The sequence below is a fragment of the Diabrotica virgifera genome, chromosome 1, assembly GCF_917563875.1.
Source record: "Diabrotica virgifera virgifera chromosome 1, PGI_DIABVI_V3a".
In the NCBI taxonomy this organism is placed as follows: Eukaryota; Metazoa; Arthropoda; class Insecta; order Coleoptera; family Chrysomelidae; genus Diabrotica; species Diabrotica virgifera.
Genome location: NC_065443.1, coordinates 119,016,475 through 119,039,232, shown reverse-complemented (window position 1 = coordinate 119,039,232; position 22,758 = coordinate 119,016,475). Strand labels below are relative to the sequence as shown.

Here is a 22,758-nt window from a genome sequence, read left to right as displayed (position 1 = left end):
CGCAAGAAAACCACCCTATCTTCCCGGCTTAAGAGAAAGTTGTATTTAAAATGCGTTAAACTAATTATTTGGCGACTACATATCATTTAATAATTTATAAGCTTCCAAATTACGCGCATTTAGATAAGTAAATTGCAATTTATTTTGTATAGTGCAGTCACTGAAGGTAAAAATCAACGATTACCTTCAAGTTCGGTGAACCTTCATCGATTTTCACGAAAATTGGTCAGTGGTTAGAGGATACGTCAAGAAACAAAGGTGACATGGTACCACCTTGCGCCTTTACCCTGAGGGTGGATACCGCCCCTTCTCGGGGGTGAAAATTATTTTATAAAAAATAACTGCACAAATCAATAAATGAACAAATTAAAAGCAAAATTTATTATATAAAGTTAATAAAATAAGTCAATACTTTTTAAGTTATTAAAGATCTCCCCGTGTGGAGGCGGGCCTCTCAAGTAGAATACCTCCACAGCTTCTCCTGCTCATCGTAAAAGGCGACAAATTGGAGCAGCTGACCGCTGTCCTTCAACCCAGCTCCTAACCTGCCCCTGTGTGATAGTTATTACCCCCCAACTATCATATGACACCCACCCCTACCATCAAACACGTCCTGATACCCAAACCTATACCCGAGGAGAAAACCTCCACGAATTTAAAAACCAGTGGAGGAAACCACTGAAAACAAACGGATATGCATAGGGATTGCGGCTATGCACCATCCTAGTATACCGCCACCCCAACCTCAAGGTGTAACACCATCGTGCCGAAGGGGTGCATGGCCCAGGGGTAACGTAGTGGGCTACAAGCGATGCCTAAGGGAGATGGCGAACCCGAGGGGAAAACAGCCTTGGCGGGGCAAGGGCGCACTGCCCCACTGGACAGATCAACACGACCCAACTCGTGGGAAGGAAGATGGGACAAAAAAAGAAAAACAAAAAAGGCGGAAGAGAGAGCAGCGGGGGCGAAAAAGAAAACAGAAGAGGCGGGGAAAAAGAAAGGGACGAGAATCAAGGGGAGAAAAGATGGAGAAGAGAAGTGGAAGAAAAGGAAGACCCCGGATCTAGAACCAGCGCAAACAGAAGCAAGGGAAAAGAAAGAGAAGGTAAGAGGGAAACAAGGGAAGTAAGAGGGGAACTGCAAACCAAGAGAGAAGAAGAAAGAAAGAGAATAGGATAGTGTAGCGGCCCTTGAAAAACTCATGGTTGAGGTGCCAAATACAAGGGTTGCCATAAAGCAGGAGGTCGACAACCTGAGAAACCGGTTGTTCGATTATACCGAGGAACTGGAGGAAAGCAAGAAGAAAGAAGAGGTTCCAAGGAAGTCTGTTTGCACGACATCCAGAGGTGTGCAGACGAACATGGAGCCCTTGAAAGTCAAGAAAATGGCGACAATGGGTGTTCAAGTGGACCTAGAGAACCCAGAAGCCATTAAAAGGAGGGTGGACGCCATCACGGAAAAAATGGCAATATGCGAGTACGAGGAAATAACAGAGTTCTTAAATGAGGACTGGCCGGAGGAAGTCTTCCAAAGAACTGAAGTGAAAGAGGGGGACATCTCTGATATAGCAGCAGACGTGGCAGTATTTGTTACCAACAACGACGAGGACAAAAAAGCCATGGAAACGGTGAAAGGTATGTTTCCTGACCTACCAGGTGTTCCAGCAGAGGTAGATGAGGATGGAGGCCTGGGAACTGTGAGAGTCACGATGTCTGCTCATGTAGATGGAACGTGGATTGACAAGGAGAAATATGGATTCAAACTTCTCCCAAACAAGAAGGAAGAACTCGAGTCGGTGAAGTTCCTCAAGACATGCAGGAAACTGGTACAGAAGATGGAGGAGCTAGGAAGAGAAAGAGTGGGAATCCACACGCCAACATCACTAGGAGTTGAGACATCGAGGAGAATCCTGGAGTGGGCAGCAAGAGGAAGGGGTGTGAAGATCACGCTCCTAGGCAAAAAATCCAGAAGAGGGTGGGCAAACATTAACACCAAGCCCAGAGAACAATGTGGAGTAGTACTTATCAGCAAAAACAAGGAAAAATCATTTGCGGACCTTATGACAGAAGTTAAAAGTAACCTCACAGGAAGAAAATCCATCGACATAAAAAGGATCAGACAGACCAGAAATCAAGGAATATCACTGGAACTGGGAGGAGGAAGGGAAATGGCGGAGGAAGTGAAGAAACTCCTCTCTGGTAGCACATGTGTGTCGAGAGCAGTGGCAAAAGGGGGCGTCGTAAAGAGAAGAATCTTGATGCAAGAAATCCCACCCAACACAACGGAGGATGTGATCCAAAAGGCCACAGAGGAAGCAGCAGGTAAAGAGCGGGCATGTGACATAGTAAAAACCTGGACCGAGACACGGGGTGGAGAAAGAGGGATGATGAGTGCAGTGATGGATGTCGACGAAGACGCGGCCGAAAAGATCCTAAGAATGAGAAGAATTAGGGTAGAGTATACCTCCTGTCGGGTCATAGAAGCAAGGACAGAAATACCAAGATGCTTGAGATGCCTAGCCTTTGGACACAAGCAATGGAACTGTAAAGGGCAGAACAGAAGAGGATGTTGCTTCCGATGCGGCAAAGAGGGTCACATAGCGTCGGAATGCAAGACAGAAACAATCAGATGTCTCAACTGCGATGTGACCGGGCATGTGGCGAATTCAAGAAGATGTCCAAAGTTCAACCGACTGGTTGAAAGTAGGGACCACTAAGGACTAGTCCCAGGAAGAGCGCGCGAGTGGAAACAGTATGAAAGAGAGCGTGAAAGGAGTCCGAGTCTAAGAAATGGCGAACACAGGAAATAAGATCCGAGAGCTGAGAGTACTACAAACGAACGTGGGAACGGCGAGATTAGCACATGATCTCGCCGAGGCTGCCGCCGTAGAAAAGAATATCGACGTGCTGGTGACGGCGGAGCCAAACCCAACAGCGGCTAAGAAAAGAGGATGGTTTGTGGATACGACTGGAAGGGCCGCTGTACGAATCTACAATAGAAAGCTGCGAGTGTATGAAATTAAACCGAAGGAAGGATACGTGATCGTCCGGATGGAGAAGATGCAGCTGGTCTGCTGTTATGTTTCTCCGAACATAACAGTGGGTGAGTATGAGAGGAAGATGGACGAGATCATGCAGGAAGTGGGGAATACAGGAGGAGAATGCGTAGTGCTGGGAGACTTTAATGCAAAAGCAGCGGAGTGGGGATCTCCTATCACCGACACTCGCGGCAGGATACTAACCGACTGGGTGGGTACTCTGGATCTAGTAGTACTGAACACAGGTCTGGCGCCTACGTTTGTTAGGAGAGGTACAGGTACGTACATCGACGTGACTATGGCGACACAAGGAATAGCGGCGAAAGCAAGAGGCTGGAAGGTTTTACCAGACTACACCGGAACGGAGCATCAGTACATCGGATTCTCGATAGTCGGGGCGGGAACTACTAACGCAGTCCGCGCGTCTGGTACGTCGGGAGGCGGATGCGGCGATGGAAATGACTGGAAAGTATACGAGGAGCTGATCAAATGGAGAGTTAGCATGATGCAGGGTCAATCACCGACAGTCGAAAACCTGGAGAGGGTAATTAAAGAAGCGATGGAGGGAAGCAGGAGGGGTCGCGAGATATAAACAAGATGCCCTACTGGTGGAACGCGGACATCGAGACACAAAGAAATGAATGTATAGTCATGAGAAGAAGGCTAACGAGAGCAAGGGGCAGAGCAGGAGTCGATCCTGATGTCATCGAGGAGATCGAGGAGGAGTACCGCCTACGGAAGAGGGAACTCTACAGGAAAATTCGTGCAGAAAAGAGAAGGCACTGGAGAGAACTGTGTGAAAAACTGGATGAGGACGTCTGGGGTCAAGGATACAGGATCGCCATGAAAAAGTTCCATGCGTACCCCTCGTATGAAATGCCTATGGATAAGAAGCTCGAGGTAACACGAGAGCTCTTTCCCGCGGGCAGGTGGCATGGTGTACGGAGAGACGAGGAAGCTGAGCGGGCTGTACCCTTTACCATGGATGAACTTGTCGAGGCATTGGGCGCACTTAAGACGCGCAGGTCCCCCGGTTTGGATCAGATATCACCTGAGGCGGTGAGGTGTCTAGGACGGGCGGAGCCCGCGTAACTTCTGGAGCACATGAATGCACTGCTGGAAGCACAGACCTTTCCTGAGCCTTGGAGGACATCGAAGTTGGTACTGCTTCCCAAAGCTGGGGAAAAGTATCGACCCATCTGCCTTCTTCCGTGCGTCGGTAAGCTGTATGAAAGAATGCTGCGGGGACGTATCGATGGCATGATTGAGAGGTCGGGAGGCTTGTTCCCGAGGCAGTTTGGTTTCTGTAAAGGGAGAAGCACGATTCATGCAATCGTGAGTGTATTCGACGCATTGCGCAATAGAGGGGATGAACACCGTTGGGCGGCCCTGTTGTTGTTCGATGTTAGGAATGCATTCAATACGCTGCAGTGGAACGAGGTAATGAAGGCAATGGAGAAGAGAGAGTGTCCTGGATACCTGATGAACGTGGTAGCGGAATATCTGTCTGAAAAAAGAATTATGGTGGAGAAAGGCACGATCGTGGATGTGACGGAGGTGTTCCCCAGGGATCTGTCTTGGGCCCGACGCTATGGAATCTAGCATATGACGGGATTCTGAACTGTGAATATGGAGAGGGTACGTCTCCCTTCGCATTTGCAGACGATCTCGCTGTGCTGGTACTGGCGCGGGACGAGCCAGATCTTAAATACCGGGTACGGAAAGCAGGCGGCGTCGTGAAGAAATGGATGACACAGCATGGACTGAAACTCGCGGCAGAGAAGACCGAGGCCATCATTCTGAAGGGGAAAAGGAACAGGCAAAGTGTGGAGCTACAATGTGCAGGAGCGTGTCTAACACCCAAGAAACACGTAAAGTACCTAGGAGTGACGATGCACCAGAATGGAAAATGGGGGGAGCACGTGCAGGTGGTGACCCGGAAGGCTGCAAACAGTGCGGCTGCGTTGGGGAGGGTGATGCCCAACATTGGAGGACCCATATCCGAAAGGAGGAGGGCCTTGCACGGTGTTGTTCAGTCGATCGTCCTCTATGCAGCTCCAGTCTGGAGTGAGGCGGTAGGGATACAGGCCTACAGGGGGCTCATTACACGAGTGGACAGAACAAGTCTGCTGCGAGTGGCATGCGCCTACAGGACTGTGTCTGCCGCAGCCTTGTGGGCCATCACTGGATGTGTTCCGCTGCATGTGTTGGTAGTAGAAAGAAAAGAACTGTATGAGAGAAGAGACCTTGAGCTTACTATGGCCGAGAGAAGACAGGAAAGAGAAAGGTCAATTGAAAGATGGCAGCAAGAATGGAACAACATGGAGCATGTGGCACAGTGGACAAAGATGCTGCTTCATAACTTAAAGGATTGGATGGACTGTGGTCACAGGCGACTGGACTATTTCCTGACGCAGGTGCTCACAGGACACGGGTGTTTTAGAGCCTACCTCTCTAGGTTTGGAAAGGCTGACACTGACGAATATCTATACTGCAGACACCCGGACACTGTTACACATACCATGCTAGAGTGCAACAGATGGATAGTAGAAAGAAATAGAATGGAAAGAGAGACAGGTGTGAATTTTTTGACAGTGCGAGAAATGATTGAGAGAATGATTGAAAATAAAACTGGTTGGACTAGCATACACAACTATATCCGTGTAGTGATCAAGAAGAAATAAGAGGAGGAAAAACAGCTGTACCAACGATAGGGGTGAAATATATGGCGAGTAGAAGGCAGAGGGAATAAGTTTTGACGAGAGGCGAATAAGTGAGATATATTGTATGAGGCAGACTGGGAAAGAAGCTCAAAAAAAAAAACCCAATCTTGGGACCAAAAAAAGGGGGAACGGGGAAAATGAAGGGCCTCCTTGCTTACAGTCTGTGGATAAATGAAGGTAAAGTGCTTCGGAAGCGATGTCGACCTTGCAGCGGCCATTCCGTTTTCGGAGCGCTGGATGACAGAGGAGGGTCTGGTTTAGCAGGTAGGCATTCGGCGTAGCCTCGGCGACGAGAGAGCGTTTTAAAGCACCTCGGGAACTATCGCTGGTACTACGAAGAATGAATCCTGCACTAAGGTCAGTCAGGCGGCGTTCTGGACTGAGGTGTCTTTTGAAGATTCCAGACCCCCCCTCTTTAAAGACGAAAAAAAAAAAAAAAAAAAAAAAAAAAAAGTTATTAAAGATCAAAGATTTTAATTATTTGTGAAAAAAATGCATGTTTTGAAGAGGTTTTTTGTAAATCACTGAAAAACTGTAAGTTTTTACAAAAAAGGTTATAGTAGTTTAATTCGCATAGCTTATATTCTAAGAATAGTCTCTTAAATCACGCAGCTTTCGATTACATAGCTACAACCCCTTCGCAAGAAAACGACCCCATTTTCCCGGCTTAAGAGAGAGTTGTTCTTAAAATAATTTAAATTGTTTATTTGGCGACTACATATCGTTTAATAATTTATTAGCTTGCAAAATGTACGCATCTCAATTATTGAATTGCCATTTTCTTTCTATAGTGCAGTCACTGAAGGTAAAAATCAACTATTACCTTCGATTTCGGTAAATCTCCATTTATTTTCACGAATTGACAATAACAACTTGGGGTTTTAGCCTGGGGTATATGTCACCCCTTCTCGGGAGTGAAAACTACTTTATTAAAAATAACCCCACAAATCGAGAGAGGGACAAATTGTAAGCAAAATTTGTTATATAATGTGATTAAAATAAATCAATACTTTTTGAGTTATTAAAGATCAAATATTTTAATTTTTGGAAAGAAAATGCATGCTTTAGAGCGATTTTTCATAAATGAATCAAAAACTGTAAGTTTTTACAAAAAAGTTTTCATCACTAAAATTGAAGCTAATAAAAAATATAATAAATTGCTTACTTGAAAAACCTTTAATGATAATTTAAAGTAAGTTATTGGTAATTAAATGTATATTTTTTTCCGCGACTGTTCAAATCTAAGGGTTCAAGCTTAAATAACGGGAAAAAGATGCATTTTATAACACTTAGGTACTAAATACTTGTCAAAGTACTTAGAAATACCCATCAAAAATAAGATCCAGAAAAAGTTGATAGTATCAAAATCCGCTCACCAATTTTCGTGAAAATGAATGGAGATTTACCGAAATCGAAGGTCATAGTTGATTTTTACCTTCAGTGACTGCACTATAGAAAGAAAATGGCAATTCAATAATTGAGATGCGTATATTTTGCGAGCTCATAAATTATTAAACAATATATAGTCGACAAATAATTAATTTAAATTATTTTAAATACAACCCTCTCTTAAGCCGGGAATAAGGGATGGTTTTCTTGCGAAGGGGTTGTAGTTCAATAATCGAAAGGCGCGTGATTTTAGAGTTTATTCTTAGAATATAAGCTATACGAATTAAACTACTATTAACTTTTTTGTAAAAACTTACAGTTTTTCAGTGATTTACAAAAAACCTCTTTAAAACATGCATTTTTTTCACAAATAATTAAAATCTTTGATCTTTAATAACTTAAAAAGTATTGACTTATTTTATTAATTTTGTATAATAAATTTTGCTTTTAATTTGTTCTTTTATTGATTTGTGCTCTTATTTTTTATAAAATAATTTTCACCCCCGAGAAGGGGCGGTATCCACCCTCAGGGTAAAGGTGCAAGGTGGTACCATGTCACCTTTGTTTCTTGACGTATCCTCTAACCACTGACCAATTTTCGTGAAAATCGATGAAGGTTCACCGAAATTGAAGGTAATCGTTGATTTTTTACCTTCAGTGACTGCACTATACAAAATAAATTGCAATTTACTTATCTAAATGCGCGTAATTTGGAAGCTTATAAATTATTAAATGATATGTAGTCGCCAAATAATTAGTTTAACGCATTTTAAGTATAACTTTCTCTTAAGCCGGGAAGATAGGGTGGTTTTCTTGCGAAGGGGTTGTAGCTCAATAATCGAAATGCCCTTGATTTAATAGTTTATTCTTAGAGTATATAAGCTATAGGAATTATATCCGCAATACGATATATTTTAAGTTTTCTCAGCATCTTTCTCTTAAGTTAAATCAATTAAAGGGTTGTTTGGGAGTGAAGGGGATGAGCTCAAAAATCGAAACTATATAATTTCAAGAGCTCATAAATAGCTCGTAATTCTGCCGCAAAAACCGATTCAATATTCCTATTTTTAAGTAGTGGGGGGGGGGGGGGGGCTGAGTCAGTATGGTATTAAATTCCTGCTCAGTGGAACGAGCTCAAAATTTTTAGTTTGCGCAATATGAGAGCTCATAAATAGCTCATAAATCAGGGCTACTTGTTTTTTAATTTTTGCAAGTGGGGGGGGGGGGCAGCTCAACACGGGTCAATTTTTAATCGAGTTATTAAGCACTGAAAAGTGCCATTTTTGCATTTTTTTAATTTTTAATCGCATATAACTCAACAACAATCAATTTTAGAGAAAAATGACAAGAGATCTTTTTTGCTCAGAATGACCCAAATTATCTAAAACATAATAAAAAATTATTTTTGTGAATTTGTTTAAAAAAAAATTATTTTAACAATTTTTCGACCACCGCACCGCCCGGCAACCTGTGGATATGTTATAAGTACCTCTTTTTGAGTAAGTTTGTGCTAAAAAATCGAATCGGAATAATTTCGCTAGCGGGGGCGACGATACCGCCCGGTCTAATGGGTAGAGCGCCTGTTTATATGTAAAAAAAATTAGCCAACTTTTCAATGGTCTACTTTTTGTTCAGAAAGTTTTTAAAAAATTTGAACTTTTTTAAAGACATTTAGATTGCAAAATTATTATGTAAAATATATTAGGTCCATTTTAATGAAATTTAATGGAGGGTTTAAGTATGTTATAAGAATTTTTAAGCGAATTACGAAGGTTCTAAATGTACCCAAAGTGGTTGAAAAACATTGAACAAAAATAGGCTTATTTTGCCCCCTTATTTTGTATTTATTGCTATTTTGCAGATAATGTTAAGACATTAAGACATTTTTACCCAGTCGTATATCATACAAAATTTAATTGTCTTTTTGATGTGTATCGAAATTTTTAAATATTTTAATTTTTTTATTAATGTTCCGGACATATCTGAGAAGGAGCATAAGTAAATTATAATTATTGGAGTTGTCACCTAACTTTATCTGCAAAAATCCGAATGCCACCTCTCACATCCACCTCAAAACAGATCCGTCCTGGTCTAAAACTCATAAAATCGATTTAAATAATAATATAATACTGCTATAAATTTATAATGAATTACGAAAACTTTTTTTACGTATACCTATTACAAACACTGCAACACTGCAATGTTATCGTCCATAAGGTTTATAAGATAAGACGACTAGTTGCATACCTTATAATATAGTTCAGCGATAAAACCATAAATATCTTAAATATATGCAGAATGCAGCTTAACGGTCGGAAATGGCTATAATTGCAATTCCAAGCTTCGGTCAGCTGCAAAAAATAAATTAGTTATTTCAAGAAAATAGGTCAGCGGTGTACGATACCGTAAGATGCTAGGGAGTTGGTTTCCTTTAAGTTTTTCCTTCATTTATTTTAAAATCGATTTACTATATTTTACATATTTTGATAGGGTTATTCATTGTGGTCGCTAGATACTCCAGAGATATTTATCAAGTCATATTCGTGTTCAGCAACCCCAAAAGAACAAGAGTAATCCGCTTGTAACAATTTAGTGCCGAGAACTCTCGAAAGCCTAGAAGATGACGTGCCTTAGGCACCAGATACCCCGGTGTCTGTTCTGATGGCGTATTAGTGTTCAGCAGCCCCAGAAATCCATGAGTAATACCCATCTGCATCAATTTAATGCCGAAACCTGTCGAAACTCTACAAGAAGACCTGCTTTAGGCACCATGTGCTCCGTGGGTCGGATCTGATAGAGTATTCACGTTCAGCAGCCCAAAAAACCTGTGAGTAGTCAGTTTACATTAATTGAGTAACGAAAGCTCTCGAATCTCCAAAGCAAGAAGTGCCTTAGGCACCAGGTACCCCGATGTCTGTTCTGATGGGGTATTAGTGTTCAGCAGCCACAAAAATCCATGAGTACTACCCATCTGCATCAATTTAATGCCGAAACCTGTCGAAACTCCACAAGAAGACCTGCTTTAGGCACCAGGTGCTCCGTGGGTCGGATCTGATGGAGTATTCACGTTCAGCAGGCCCAAAAACCTGTAAGTAATCAGTTTATATTAATTGAGTACCGAAAGCTCTCGAATCTCCAAAGCAGGAAGTGCCTTAGGCACCAGGTACCCCGATGTCTGTTATGATGGGGTATTAGTGTTAAGCAGCCCCAAAAATCCATGAGTACTACCCATCTGCATCAATTTAATGCCTAAACCTGTCAAAACTCCACAAGAAGACCTGCTTTAGGCACCAGGTTCTCCGTGGGTCGGATCTGATGGAGTATTCACGTTCAGCAGCCCCAAAAACCTGTGAGTAATCAGTTTACATTAATTGAGTACCGAAAGCTCTCGAGTCTCCAAAGCAGGAAGTGCCTTAGGCACCAGGTACCCCGATGTCTGTTCTGATGGGGTATTCGTGTTCAGCAACTCCAAAAACCTATGAGTAATCCGTTTATATCAATATACTACCGAAGACCCTCGAAACTTCAAGAGCCCCTTTCATTGACCTTGGAAACCAGGTGCTCCGGGAGTCGGTTCTGGTGGCATATTCCTGTTTAGCGACCTCAAAAAACCCTCCAGTAATATTTATTTGCATCAATTAAACGCCGAAAAGCATCGAAACTCTAGAAGATGACGTAACTTGCAGTGGGCCTGGCCACCATGTGCTCCGGAGGTCAATTCTGATGACCGATTCGTGTCTAGCGATCCCAAAAACCGATGAGTAATCTGTTTATATCAATTTAATGCAGAAAACCCTCGAAACTCTAGAAGATGACGTCCGCTGAAGGTCAAGGTCAAAGTAAAGGTCGCCATTGGATAGCCAGGAAAAAATCCTACATTGCTAGTACTTTTATTTAATCCAAACTTCTACATATTGCCAGATAACCAGTAAGTCAAGAAATTGGAATACCCGGTAAATCTTATAATTTTCTGAGATTGTGCCTCTATATCTTGAAAATCCTCCATACGATTGAGTTGTGCCCATGAGAACTTTTTATCAGGATGCTTCAAAGGGTATTTTCCCAAAGTATGAACTAAATCCATTGGGACCTAATTTCCACAAGGTTTGTGCAGGGTACTTTTTCAAAAATACTTCTGGTATCGAAAAAATGAATGCATTTAAAACACATTGGCGCGAAATTTTGCGCCTACGCCCTTAATTAAATACGGAAATGAAACATAAGAAAAATTAAATTGTATAACTGGCCCATAGATGAAACATTTTTCCCTATTAAACAACTTAAACAACCAAATTTTAGATGGCTTATTAGAGCTTCCCCTGTTTTGCCAATGTTAATAAATGGCGAATGGGTATGGTAAGACGAGAAGTCACCAACTAATTTTTTGCCAAAAGGGATCACCGATATAAAATAGTTTGGGAAATACTGATATAAAGAATTTAAGAAATTGGGTTATGGGGTTCTTCTTTTATAAATCGCTTATCGAAAAAACAACCAGATCTTTTCTAACAATTATTTTAGTAAACTACGTATGTTAAAACGAAAAAAAAAAATAAAAAATATTTCTAAAATAGGTTTAAGTTACGAGGTGACCCTAATTTTATACTCGGCGGCGTATTTTTTGTAAATAAAATCAAGTATTCTGTTTAAATAACTCAAAAATTACGTTTTGTTTCAGATATGCCAGATTTTGGTCTTCTTTCCAGCAAGACTGTCACAGAAGTTCTCATGTTAGAAATGAAGATGGCCCCCAATGCTAAAACCTACCTTGTATCAGGATATCCACGAAATATGCGAGACGTTGTAGAATACTCAGAAAAGGTAACAATTGTTTTATTTCTCTGTGTTAGGGAGCGGATTTATATGCGATCAATTTTGGTGAAATATGCGCATATATATGCAGTAAGAAATTACGAAATATGCGCAAGATATGCACAAAAATTTTAAAAATGCGCATTTCGAGAAACCACAAATTTTCTGTTCTATTCTATTCTAGGGGGTTCTTTTATAGGGGGGGTGGGCAGCAATCTTATTTATTATCTTTCAAATAAAATCATTATTTTTATATATGCAATTTATTCACATTTTTTACAAAAACTGATTCCAACAGTTACCTATTTAAAATAAAACAACAATATCACTATACATAGGTATCTTCGATTATAATTCACTACAATGTATTTTTCCAAATTTTTTACGAGGAAACGTTTTCTTTGATTAGATAAAATATTTTTATAACTTAAAAAAAATCCTTTCAACATTAACAGAACTAATTGGGGTGTATTTAAAATAACTTGTTAAAGCCGAAAATTCTGCACCAAATCAATTTCAAAATTTCGCATATGTCCACCAAAGTTTTAAAGCCGTTTAAAGACGGGATCTGATCTAAAGCATGAATATTTCAATTTCCATTAGAAAATCGTAAAACTATGGTTAAAGGTGTAAATTCTCTTAACAATAGGGGATTTAAAAAATCACCAGAGTTATAGGTACCTACTAAATATACTTAAAATTCGGATTTATCCGAATTATCGATATATCGGATTTTTTTTATTGTTAGATATTATTTATTTATTTTTTCTGACTTTAATTAAGCTTTGTCCATAAAATTTGTATTTTCAGTGACAATAAAGCATATTTCTATTCTATTCTATTCTATTTCCCGGTAAACCATCCTTCATCATTTTAACATCCTACAATCATTTTATAACAGCAGCACTATAAGTACTTTGTGTAAAGATCGGGTATTTTCTAAGAAAAAATGAAAAGGCACTGAAGGAGCCGTCTCTCTTCAGGTAGTTCTCGAATTAATAGATACGACAGCGTGTGCGGAGAAATATTTTGTGTCGAATTAAAAAATAAATTTTTTTTTGACTTAAATGTTTTTAAATATTCACAAAATATGCATTTTTCTTAAAAAAATATGCAAAATTTAGTAAAGTTCTCAAATATGCGAAATATGCATGCAATATGCATTTAGCATAAAATCCGCTCCCTACTCTGTGTAAACCAGAATAGCTTAAATTATTTCTAATGCATTCTCTAAAGACACGTATCTATTAAGTTGATGCCCCGGACTCTGTGTAACAGCTCCAATGGATAATGTAATCGCCACCGATTGGATTGGATCTCCGAGGCTGAACACCGAGCGGGAACACCAACGTATCCACCATATGGCGCTGCTACACGGAGTAATGAGCACCAAAGTAATGGATACGTGCGTTGTGAAAGATGAACTGCAAACTTTATAAAAAACATTAAAGATTAAAATACTTTGGACGCATTTAGGCCCAACACGAGGCATTATCAACAATTACAGGAACAACAAACCTATAATACACTTTTTATTAAAACAAGTGAAAAATTAGGAGAGGCCCACCTCAGTCTAAAAACTTACCAAAGAGGAAGGGGAAGAATTAGTTCCAGTTAAAATATATCTTCTTCTTCATCTTCTTCTTCTTCTTCTTCTTCTTGTATAGACATGATTCTGTCTGTTTTTTCAATTTGCCTCAAGTTGTTGTTTCATCGTTTTCGTGGTCTCCCCACTGATCGTCTTCCAATTGGGGAACCGTCTGTCGCTGTACTTACTACTCTTTTTGTTGTCATTCGACTTATGTGATCATTCTATTCTAGTCTGCTGTTTCTTACCCAGTTTTAATGTTCTCCACCTTGCACCTACGTCGTATAGGTATCTGTATTTCTAGCTCTGTCCCATAGTGTCATACCATCGATTTTTCGAAGAGTTTTCATCTCCGAAGTTTTGGGCGATCGTTTGCCCTCTCGTTATCAGGTTGTGTTTCTGCCGCGTAAGTTATTATTGATCTGATGACTGTTTTGTAAATTCTACCTTTCATTTCTTTGCCCATATTTTATTTTCTCCATATTGTGTCGTTCAGTCAACCTGCGGCTCTGTTTGCTCTATTCACTTGATCTTCCACTTCTGTGTCGAGCATTACTTAGCTGGAGAGTGTGATGCCTAGATATTTAAACTAATCACTTGTTCTGACCATCCAGCTGCAATTTGCACCATATTGGATTTGCCGTTTTAACCATACATTTTGTCTTTTTTAGTGAAACTAACATGTTAAATTTTCTGGCGGTTATATTAAATTTGTGCAGCATACGTTGTAAATCAACTTAACTTTGAGAGATTAGTATTGCATCGTCTGCGTAGGAAATTATTTTAAGTTGTTTTTTTCCCATTTGGTAACCCTTTTTAGTTCATACTTTTTTAGTATTTCGTCCATGATGAGGTTGAACAATAAAGGACTCAAGGAATCCCCTATCTTATCCCATTGCCAGCTTCAATTGGGTCATTTAGGTCATCTTCTACTTTTACTTTTATTGTATTGTTCTGGTAGATATTTTCGATCGTTTTAGTTATTCCTATACCTCTCTTCAGTATAACAAATGGATAACGTCCTTTAATTTGATACTGTCAAATGCTTTCTTAAGGCCCACGAAACATAAATATACTGGTTAACATAATCCAGCAACCGGCATATAAAATATAACATGAACATTAAAAATTCATGTTGTATTTTAACTGGACTAAGCCAACTGATTTTTCTCCTTCCTGTTGGTAAGATTTTAGACTGAGGTGAGCATTGTCTCTCCTAATTTTTCACGTGTTTGATTAAAAAAAGGAATTTTGTGTTTTCTGTTTCTGTAGTTGCTGATGATGGCTCGTGTATGGCCAAAACGCGTCCAAAGTATTTTAATCTATATTCAATTTTGTGGTTCATCTTTTGTGAAGTATAGATTTTTCCTAGTAAATCAATTCTAGTTGATTTGTCTCTATTGTTGGTGTTATTATTAAAATGTCCAAATTGAATAGGTATACGTAACTCTTTTGACTATTTTATTTTTATTTTAGATTCAGACTGTACAAGGTGTTATCCTGATATCATGGAGGCAAAAAGTTTTAGAACGACAAATAGATTATGGTGCCAAATTAGGTCAAGTTGTTTTATCCTTAGCTCGTATGGAACTCAATAATTTTTATCGAAATGTTTTACCTGTGGCCGAGTACTTCGACCAAAGCAATATGTTGATATCGGTAAGCGAATTACTATTAATTATTTACTTGTACAAAGTAAATCCGACATTGAGACCTGCTTAATATCGAAGATTCTAAAGGTTTTATGTTTAAAATTACTATGCATATAAAATCAAAGTTTGGTGTTAATATTGAGAGTAAACTAAGTGTAAAACCGTTTATTTACCATAACCATGAATTAACACCATACAGGCCAATCTCCTTACTATCCATAATCTCAAAGGTGTTTGAAAAATTACTTCTACGAAGAATGAACCATATTATTGAACAAAAAAATATTATTTCAACTCACCAATTTGGATTTCGTGATAAACACTCCACAATTGACCAGATCCATCGAATAGTAACTGAAATAGAAAAAGCACTGGAAGGGGACAAAATTTGTTCGGCAGTATTCCTGGATATCGCAAAAGCATTTGACAAAGTATGGCACGACGGACTGTTAATGAAGCTAAAGAAAATATTTCCTATGCAACTCGTTGAAATATTGAGTTCATACCTACACCAGCGAACATTTAGAGTTAAAATGGAAAACGAGTACTCTGAGTTAAAGCAATTAAATGCAGGGGTTCCACAAGGTAGCGTTCTTGGACCAATACTATACCTTTTGTACACATCTGACATTCCGGAGAGGGAAAACATCCAACTGGCCACATTTGCTGATGATATAGCAGTCATGACAATAGGAGCAACTATAGAGGAATCTACGATTAACTTATAAAATGCAATTAATGGCATAGAAGGCTGGTCCAAAAAATGGCGTATAAAGTTTAATGAACAGAAGTCAGTTCATATTAACTTCACTAACAAGAAAATCAATAATCTTCCAATTATCCTAAACAACAACGTTGTTCCTAATAAAAAAACAGCGAAATACCTGGTTTAAATCTCGACGTCAAACTAAAATGGAAGGAGCGCGTTAAAAAAAAACTGAACAGATGAAGATAAAGTACAAAAATATGTATTGGCTAATAGGTAGGTACTCTCAACTTTCCATCCAGAACAAAGTACTAATTTACCAACAGATATTGAAACCAGTGTAGACCTATGGCCTACAATTATGGGGCTGTACCAAAAAAAGTAATTACCGAAATTTAAAAACGCTCCAGAACCGAATATTAAGGAATATTGTGTGTGCTCCTTGGTATGTTCGGAACGACGATTTGCGTAGAGATCTTAAAATCGAATCTATTCCAAATGAAATTAAGAAAGTCGCCAGGAGACATGAAGACAGGCTCCATAAGCATCCCAACCATGAAGCACTTCAGCTTCTTGTCAACGAACCCCAGATGCGAAGGCTCAAGAGGACTAAACCGTTCGAGCTCGTGTAATGTGTGAAGTTGTGCCGGGCTTAGTTAGTGTTGTGCATTGTATTGTAGCCACAACAAATACGTGAGCAATTAGTGGAAAGCAGAGTCAGTGCTGTGCTGTGTAGCCACAACAAAGAAGTGGACATTTCATGTAAAAAAAAGCTAGGATGGACCAGGTGACATCTAGTTTACAAACATTTTTAGGGAAATTAGGTTAAAGAAAAAATACTGATTAATCTTTTAGATTAGGTGTATTTATATTGTTTAAATAAAAAAAAATTATTTACCATGACAGTCTAATATCATGAGGTTTGTTCCTGGTTTTCCCCTCACGACTTACTGTGGGATCGCTAATAGAAGAATTTTACTGTCATTATTGCATGTGATTGTGTTTTTAACGACAAATTAGATGCTACGAGTTTTCTGACGGATATTCTTAAGTTAAAGTTGAGTAATGTAATCGAATGAACCATTTTCTAATAAGGTCCCGGAAACACAGCTCAAAAATATTGAGCTGCGTTCAAACATATCAAATACAGTAATGTGAACATTACGTGTGTCTTTATAAATTTGTAAAAAGCTCAGGCATCAGCTAGTTAAGGATTTTGCACTCCGACCGATAGAAAATTTTCTCTTTCTCTGTTCTAAATATCTCTACCGAGTATATTCAATATTCCATTAACGAAAACATTTTTTCCCTGCATAGACCTATTAAAGTGTGCCCACATAAAAAAATTTACCGCATTGGTCTTTAGGCCAATAATTATGCACACCCTGTAGTCCTAATTACATCGTAGCTATTACTCAACCAAGCAGAGATAAGAAATAATTGGCTCTTTGTTTAATGGCATTGAATATTTTATGGTAATATTGTGTTATTTTGTATCACAAAGATCTCAAATTATTTTTGTTTTTATAGTAATCACAGCCACGGGATTATTAATATTACTAATGTTACTAATTTCACTTCTCAATCACTATATTGTTAACACAGCTCCTTCCGGAACAAACGTAGCGAGCATTTTGATAGTCCGGGAGATTGGTTGAAACATAATACACTATCAAAAATGAATAACCATTTTCAATTTCGTTGCAAAACGAAAATACAGCCGAACCATATTCCAGTCCAATCAGAGAGTGCTGCAAGCACCTCTACCGGTTTCGAAACTTATTAGTCTCTCATCAGGAGGCACATATGCTGCCCTCCCTGATCCAACCAAAACAAACCCCAGCGTGCAGTCCCGAATTGCAACGAACGAAATGGCATAGATGCCCTAGCGGCAACTGCTAGCAAAAGACTAAGTTTTCACTCTAATGGCATATAGCATATCCCACCAGAATGAAAACAATGGGAACCTTCTCTGGTTACACCTCCGAGGCTTCTACAATTTGCAAGCCATACGGATGCTGAGACTAAGGAAGATGAGGGAATTCTACAATTTACAATTCACGTCCCATCTGCTCAGCGCGGTAAAGTTCCAACGAGACTGGTTCCCTACATACTCCACACAGAGTAAATGTAAATCAAAAATGAATAACCATTTTCAATTTCGTTGCAAAACGAAAATACAGCCGAACCATATTCCAGTCCAATCAGAGAGTGCTGCAAGCACCTCTACCGGTTTCGAAACTTATTAGTCTCTCATCAGGAGGCACATATGCTGCCCTCCCTGATCCAACCAAAACAAACCCCAGCGTGCAGTCCCGAATTGCAACGAACGAAATGGCATAGATGCCCTAGCGGCAACTGCTAGCAAAAGACTAAGTTTTCACTCTAATGGCATATAGCATATCCCACCAGAATGAAAACAATGGGAACCTTCTCTGGTTACACCTCCGAGGCTTCTACAATTTGCAAGCCATACGGATGCTGAGACTAAGGAAGATGAGGGAATTCTACAATTTACAATTCACGTCCCATCTGCTCAGCGCGGTAAAGTTCCAACGAGACTGGTTCCCTACATACTCCACACAGAGTAAATGTAAATCAAAAATGAATAACCATTTTCAATTTCGTTGCAAAACGAAAATACAGCCGAACCATATTCCAGTCCAATCAGAGAGTGCTGCAAGCACCTCTACCGGTTTCGAAACTTATTAGTCTCTCATCAGGAGGCACATATGCTGCCCTCCCTGATCCAACCAAAACAAACCCCAGCGTGCAGTCCCGAATTGCAACGAACGAAATGGCATAGATGCCCTAGCGGCAACTGCTAGCAAAAGACTAAGTTTTCACTCTAATGGCATATAGCATATCCCACCAGAATGAAAACAATGGGAACCTTCTCTGGTTACACCTCCGAGGCTTCTACAATTTGCAAGCCATACGGATGCTGAGACTAAGGAAGATGAGGGAATTCTACAATTTACAATTCACGTCCCATCTGCTCAGCGCGGTAAAGTTCCAACGAGACTGGTTCCCTACATACTCCACACAGAGTAAATGTAAATCAAAAATGAATAACCATTTTCAATTTCGTTGCAAAACGAAAATACAGCCGAACCATATTCCAGTCCAATCAGAGAGTGCTGCAAGCACCTCTACCGGTTTCGAAACTTATTAGTCTCTCATCAGGAGGCACATATGCTGCCCTCCCTGATCCAACCAAAACAAACCCCAGCGTGCAGTCCCGAATTGCAACGAACGAAATGGCATAGATGCCCTAGCGGCAACTGCTAGCAAAAGACTAAGTTTTCACTCTAATGGCATATAGCATATCCCACCAGAATGAAAACAATGGGAACCTTCTCTGGTTACACCTCCGAGGCTTCTACAATTTGCAAGCCATACGGATGCTGAGACTAAGGAAGATGAGGGAATTCTACAATTTACAATTCACGTCCCATCTGCTCAGCGCGGTAAAGTTCCAACGAGACTGGTTCCCTACATACTCCACACAGAGTAAATGTAAATCAAAAATGAATAACCATTTTCAATTTCGTTGCAAAACGAAAATACAGCCGAACCATATTCCAGTCCAATCAGAGAGTGCTGCAAGCACCTCTACCGGTTTCGAAACTTATTAGTCTCTCATCAGGAGGCACATATGCTGCCCTCCCTGATCCAACCAAAACAAACCCCAGCGTGCAGTCCCGAATTGCAACGAACGAAATGGCATAGATGCCCTAGCGGCAACTGCTAGCAAAAGACTAAGTTTTCACTCTAATGGCATATAGCATATCCCACCAGAATGAAAACAATGGGAACCTTCTCTGGTTACACCTCCGAGGCTTCTACAATTTGCAAGCCATACGGATGCTGAGACTAAGGAAGATGAGGGAATTCTACAATTTACAATTCACGTCCCATCTGCTCAGCGCGGTAAAGTTCCAACGAGACTGGTTCCCTACATACTCCACACAGAGTAAATGTAAATCAAAAATGAATAACCATTTTCAATGCAAATTGTAGAAGCCTCGGAGGTGTAACCAGAGAAGGTTCCCATTGTTTTCATTCTGGTGGGATATGCTATATGCCATTAGAGTGAAAACTTAGTCTTTTGCTAGCAGTTGCCGCTAGGGCATCTATGCCATTTCGTTCGTTGCAATTCGGGACTGCACGCTGGGGTTTGTTTTGGTTGGATCACGGAGGGCAGCATATGTGCCTCCTGATGAGAGACTAATAAGTTTCGAAACCGGTAGAGGTGCTTGCAGCACTCTCTGATTGGACTGGAATATGGTTCGGCTGTATTTTCGTTTTGCAACGAAATTGAAAATGGTTATTCATTTTTGATTTACATTTACTCTGTGTGGAGTATGTAGGGAACCAGTCTCGTTGGAACTTTACCGCGCTGAGCAGATGGGACGTGAATTGTAAATTGTAGAATTCCCTCATCTTCCTTAGTCTCAGCATCCGTATGGCTTGCAAATTGTAGAAGCCTCGGAGGTGTAACCAGAGAAGGTTCCCATTGTTTTCATTCTGGTGGGATATGCTATATGCCATTAGAGTGAAAACTTAGTCTTTTGCTAGCAGTTGCCGCTAGGGCATCTATGCCATTTCGTTCGTTGCAATTCGGGACTGCACGCTGGGGTTTGTTTTGGTTGGATCAGGGAGGGCAGCATATGTGCCTCCTGATGAGAGACTAATAAGTTTCGAAACCGGTAGAGGTGCTTGCAGCACTCTCTGATTGGACTGGAATATGGTTCGGCTGTATTTTCGTTTTGCAACGAAATTGAAAATGGTTATTCATTTTTGATTTACATTTACTCTGTGTGGAGTATGTAGGGAACCAGTCTCGTTGGAACTTTACCGCGCTGAGCAGATGGGACGTGAATTGTAAATTGTAGAATTCCCTCATCTTCCTTAGTCTCAGCATCCGTATGGCTTGCAAATTGTAGAAGCCTCGGAGGTGTAACCAGAGAAGGTTCCCATTGTTTTCATTCTGGTGGGATATGCTATATGCCATTAGAGTGAAAACTTAGTCTTTTGCTAGCAGTTGCCGCTAGGGCATCTATGCCATTTCGTTCGTTGCAATTCGGGACTGCACGCTGGGGTTTGTTTTGGTTGGATCAGGGAGGGCAGCATATGTGCCTCCTGATGAGAGACTAATAAGTTTCGAAACCGGTAGAGGTGCTTGCAGCACTCTCTGATTGGACTGGAATATGGTTCGGCTGTATTTTCGTTTTGCAACGAAATTGAAAATGGTTATTCATTTTTGATTTACATTTACTCTGTGTGGAGTATGTAGGGAACCAGTCTCGTTGGAACTTTACCGCGCTGAGCAGATGGGACGTGAATTGTAAATTGTAGAATTCCCTCATCTTCCTTAGTCTCAGCATCCGTATGGCTTGCAAATTGTAGAAGCCTCGGAGGTGTAACCAGAGAAGGTTCCCATTGTTTTCATTCTGGTGGGATATGCTATATGCCATTAGAGTGAAAACTTAGTCTTTTGCTAGCAGTTGCCGCTAGGGCATCTATGCCATTTCGTTCGTTGCAATTCGGGACTGCACGCTGGGGTTTGTTTTGGTTGGATCAGGGAGGGCAGCATATGTGCCTCCTGATGAGAGACTAATAAGTTTCGAAACCGGTAGAGGTGCTTGCAGCACTCTCTGATTGGACTGGAATATGGTTCGGCTGTATTTTCGTTTTGCAACGAAATTGAAAATGGTTATTCATTTTTGATTTACATTTACTCTGTGTGGAGTATGTAGGGAACCAGTCTCGTTGGAACTTTACCGCGCTGAGCAGATGGGACGTGAATTGTAAATTGTAGAATTCCCTCATCTTCCTTAGTCTCAGCATCCGTATGGCTTGCAAATTGTAGAAGCCTCGGAGGTGTAACCAGAGAAGGTTCCCATTGTTTTCATTCTGGTGGGATATGCTATATGCCATTAGAGTGAAAACTTAGTCTTTTGCTAGCAGTTGCCGCTAGGGCATCTATGCCATTTCGTTCGTTGCAATTCGGGACTGCACGCTGGGGTTTGTTTTGGTTGGATCAGGGAGGGCAGCATATGTGCCTCCTGATGAGAGACTAATAAGTTTCGAAACCGGTAGAGGTGCTTGCAGCACTCTCTGATTGGACTGGAATATGGTTCGGCTGTATTTTCGTTTTGCAACGAAATTGAAAATGGTTATTCATTTTTGATTTACATTTACTCTGTGTGGAGTATGTAGGGAACCAGTCTCGTTGGAACTTTACCGCGCTGAGCAGATGGGACGTGAATTGTAAATTGTAGAATTCCCTCATCTTCCTTAGTCTCAGCATCCGTATGGCTTGCAAATTGTAGAAGCCTCGGAGGTGTAACCAGAGAAGGTTCCCATTGTTTTCATTCTGGTGGGATATGCTATATGCCATTAGAGTGAAAACTTAGTCTTTTGCTAGCAGTTGCCGCTAGGGCATCTATGCCATTTCGTTCGTTGCAATTCGGGACTGCACGCTGGGGTTTGTTTTGGTTGGATCAGGGAGGGCAGCATATGTGCCTCCTGATGAGAGACTAATAAGTTTCGAAACCGGTAGAGGTGCTTGCAGCACTCTCTGATTGGACTGGAATATGGTTCGGCTGTATTTTCGTTTTGCAACGAAATTGAAAATGGTTATTCATTTTTGATTTACATTTACTCTGTGTGGAGTATGTAGGGAACCAGTCTCGTTGGAACTTTACCGCGCTGAGCAGATGGGACGTGAATTGTAAATTGTAGAATTCCCTCATCTTCCTTAGTCTCAGCATCCGTATGGCTTGCAAATTGTAGAAGCCTCGGAGGTGTAACCAGAGAAGGTTCCCATTGTTTTCATTCTGGTG

The 22,758-nt window shown here is 40.5% G+C and overlaps 1 protein-coding gene across 1 annotated transcript in view; it reads left to right on the top strand.

Annotated features, from left to right (window-relative positions):
• The window catches only part of LOC114324154 (uncharacterized), a 129,973-nt gene that overhangs the window by 35,366 nt on the left and 71,849 nt on the right, over positions 1 to 22,758 (top strand). The window contains exons 4-5 of the mRNA XM_050660782.1: positions 11,828 to 11,970; positions 15,026 to 15,208. Coding sequence (XP_050516739.1) covers positions 11,828 to 11,970; positions 15,026 to 15,208 — 326 coding nt within the window. The remainder of the gene's footprint in view (positions 1 to 11,827; positions 11,971 to 15,025; positions 15,209 to 22,758) is intronic.